The sequence below is a fragment of the Mus caroli genome, chromosome 17 (genome assembly GCF_900094665.2).
Source record: "Mus caroli chromosome 17, CAROLI_EIJ_v1.1, whole genome shotgun sequence".
In the NCBI taxonomy this organism is placed as follows: domain Eukaryota; kingdom Metazoa; phylum Chordata; class Mammalia; order Rodentia; family Muridae; genus Mus; species Mus caroli.
In genome coordinates this window covers 3,967,210-3,969,735 of record NC_034586.1, presented here as the reverse complement: position 1 = coordinate 3,969,735, position 2,526 = coordinate 3,967,210, and the positions used below count along the sequence as shown (strand labels likewise).

The following is a 2,526-nucleotide window of genomic DNA, read 5'->3' as shown; positions in this document are numbered from 1 at the left end:
AATATCTTTATCTAGGAAGGATCAAACTTACAATTAAGATCTGTGTACTTTCCCTCCAAAGCTTGAACATATGCTTCATATTGTTTCCATCTAAGTAAAAAGCAAATTCATATTAGTGGTTACATTGAAATTACCTTTATTAACTACACTAGGAAAGCACACCCATAATCATAAGAGTAAAAACTGTGCTGGGTTATTAACTTTGACATAATTACAAACATAGTTTAATGAGCAACGCATTCATTAGCTTTACTGTTGCTTCACACTTTACAGAAGACAGGCAAGGCAAAAGAACATACATAGGTTGGGCATAGTGGTAACTGGCCTACAATCCTAGTTACCTTCAAAGGCTCTAGGCCAGCTTGGAAGAACCAGGTAGTGGTAACTTTAATCTCAGCATTGGGAGGCAGAGGCAGACAGATCTCTGAGTTCGAGGTCCACCTGGTTGGTTTATAGTTCTAGGACAGCCAGGACTACATATAGAAACCCCATAGTGAAAAACCTAGGGGTGGGGGTGGGGACCATCCTTTGAAATTGTATTGAAATAAGACTACCGGTCAGACTATTATAGTATACCCTTGTATTTCTAATATTCAGAAGACTAAGGGAGAACTCTAATTTGAGGCCAACTTGAATATACCCTGTTTCAGAATAACATCCATTCCTATAGTTTTTTTTAAGATTTATTTATTAATATATGTAAGTACACTGTAGCTGTCTTAAGACACTCCAGAAGAGGGAGTCAGATCTTGTTGCGGATGGTTGTGAGCCACCATGTGGTTGCTGGGATTTGAACTCTCTCTGGACCTTTGGAAGAGCAGTTGGGAGCCATCTCACCAGCCCCCATTCCTATAGTTTTTAGTAAAAACTTATTATTTTATATGGGCTCACATTTGCCATGGTACACATGTGGAAGAGACTAAGGAATAGTCTTGTAGACTTTGTTTTTGTTTTTCTTTCCAGCTTCATGTGGGTTCCAGGGATTAAGCTTAGGCTACAGCTAGGTCTACACAGAAAGGGCCTTTACCTTACCCACTGAACCATTGTGCCCTCCCTGAGCTTGCTGATTTATTAAACTGAGCACATTCTCTAGCAAGGTATATATTAAATATAAATGCTTCCTGTGTAACTAATCTGAGTATTTTACCTCAATATCAATCTATGTATCCCCTAAACTAATATTATAGTTCTTCTTGCTGACATACTGAAGAATCATAGGAAACACATTCGAAAAATATTTCAAGTGACTTGAGGCTATATTAACATTTAAAAAAAAAGTCAGACTGAATCAGATAATAATGGCACACGCCTTTAATTCCAGCTGTGGGATTTAAAGACAGGTGAACTCTTTGGGTTAGAGGTTCCAAGACAGCCAAAGCTACACAAAGAAACCATGTTTTAAAACAAAAACTCCCCACACATACATACCCCAATCCCCACCCACCAAAACCAACCAAATAAAAAACCCAAACTAAGCTAACCCCCAAACACTACAAAACAACCATGTCAGCTACTGTAGTGGAAACATGCCAGTATTCCTATCCCTTGGTGGGCTAAGGCAAGAGGATCTTAATTTCCATAGAAAGACACTGTCTCAAACATAATCAGTAACAAGGAAACCCCACAGAACAAGCAAACCCAAACTAGGGATGGCATAATGGTAAGTACGTAGTCATAGTATGATGTATATGTATTTTTGATGAAAGAACATTTTACCTTAGAATTAACTCATCCCGTGCCATAACTTTGAAGTCTGTTTCACTCAGTCGGACCTAGAAAGAAAATTTAAAACTGAGTATTCTTTCAGAGCACAAAGTGGTTTCCACAGGAGCAACTCTGAAAATAGCTTTAAACTGAATGTGAAGGTTGGAGAGAGCTTATCAGTTAGCAGTGCTTGGAACTCTTCAGAGAACCAGTTTAGTTCACAATACCTAATCAGTCAGAGAGTGCACACCTGTCTGCAACTCCAGCTCCAAAGGACACCATTTCTCCACTTCAGAGCATCTCCAACATACAGATACACAAAAAATTCAAAATAAAAACCAACCAAACTAGTGAAATGAAAAACTCACATCAGCCAGATTAAACTTTCACATGCCACATCAATCAGTATTTGCATCCTTGAGCATACAGACCAAATAAAGTCAACATTCACAAGTAGCTTTATTTGTGACTGTCCAAACTGGGATCGTCCAAGTGTCCTTTAACAGGTAAATGCTTGTAAAACTGTAATACAGAGGCAGGTGGATCTCTCTAAGTTCCAAGACCAGCCTATTCTACAGATCAAATTCCAGGACAGCAGAGGCTACACAGAGAAATCGTTATGAAAAACCAGAAAAAAAACAAAACAAAACAAAACAAAACAGAAAAACTGATCCAGCCATATATTCAATATTCTTCAGCAGCAAGTAGAAATAAGATTACTGATATGACGGGCGTGGTGGCGCACGCCTTTAATCCCAGCACTCGGGAGGCAGAGGCAGGCAGATTTCTGAGTTCGAGGCCAGCCTGGTCTACAGAGTGAGT

The 2,526-nt window shown here is 39.1% G+C and overlaps 1 protein-coding gene across 2 annotated transcripts in view; it reads right to left on the bottom strand.

Moving 5' to 3' along the window:
* Positions 1–2,526, bottom strand: part of Wtap (WT1 associated protein) — a 24,822-nt gene that overhangs the window by 15,055 nt on the left and 7,241 nt on the right. For both annotated transcript variants that reach the window (XM_021186287.2, XM_021186286.2), the window contains exons 3-4: positions 1,717–1,772; positions 32–90 (exon numbers count right to left, since the gene is read on the bottom strand). In XM_021186287.2, coding sequence (XP_021041946.1) covers positions 32–90; positions 1,717–1,772 — 115 coding nt within the window. The remainder of the gene's footprint in view (positions 1–31; positions 91–1,716; positions 1,773–2,526) is intronic.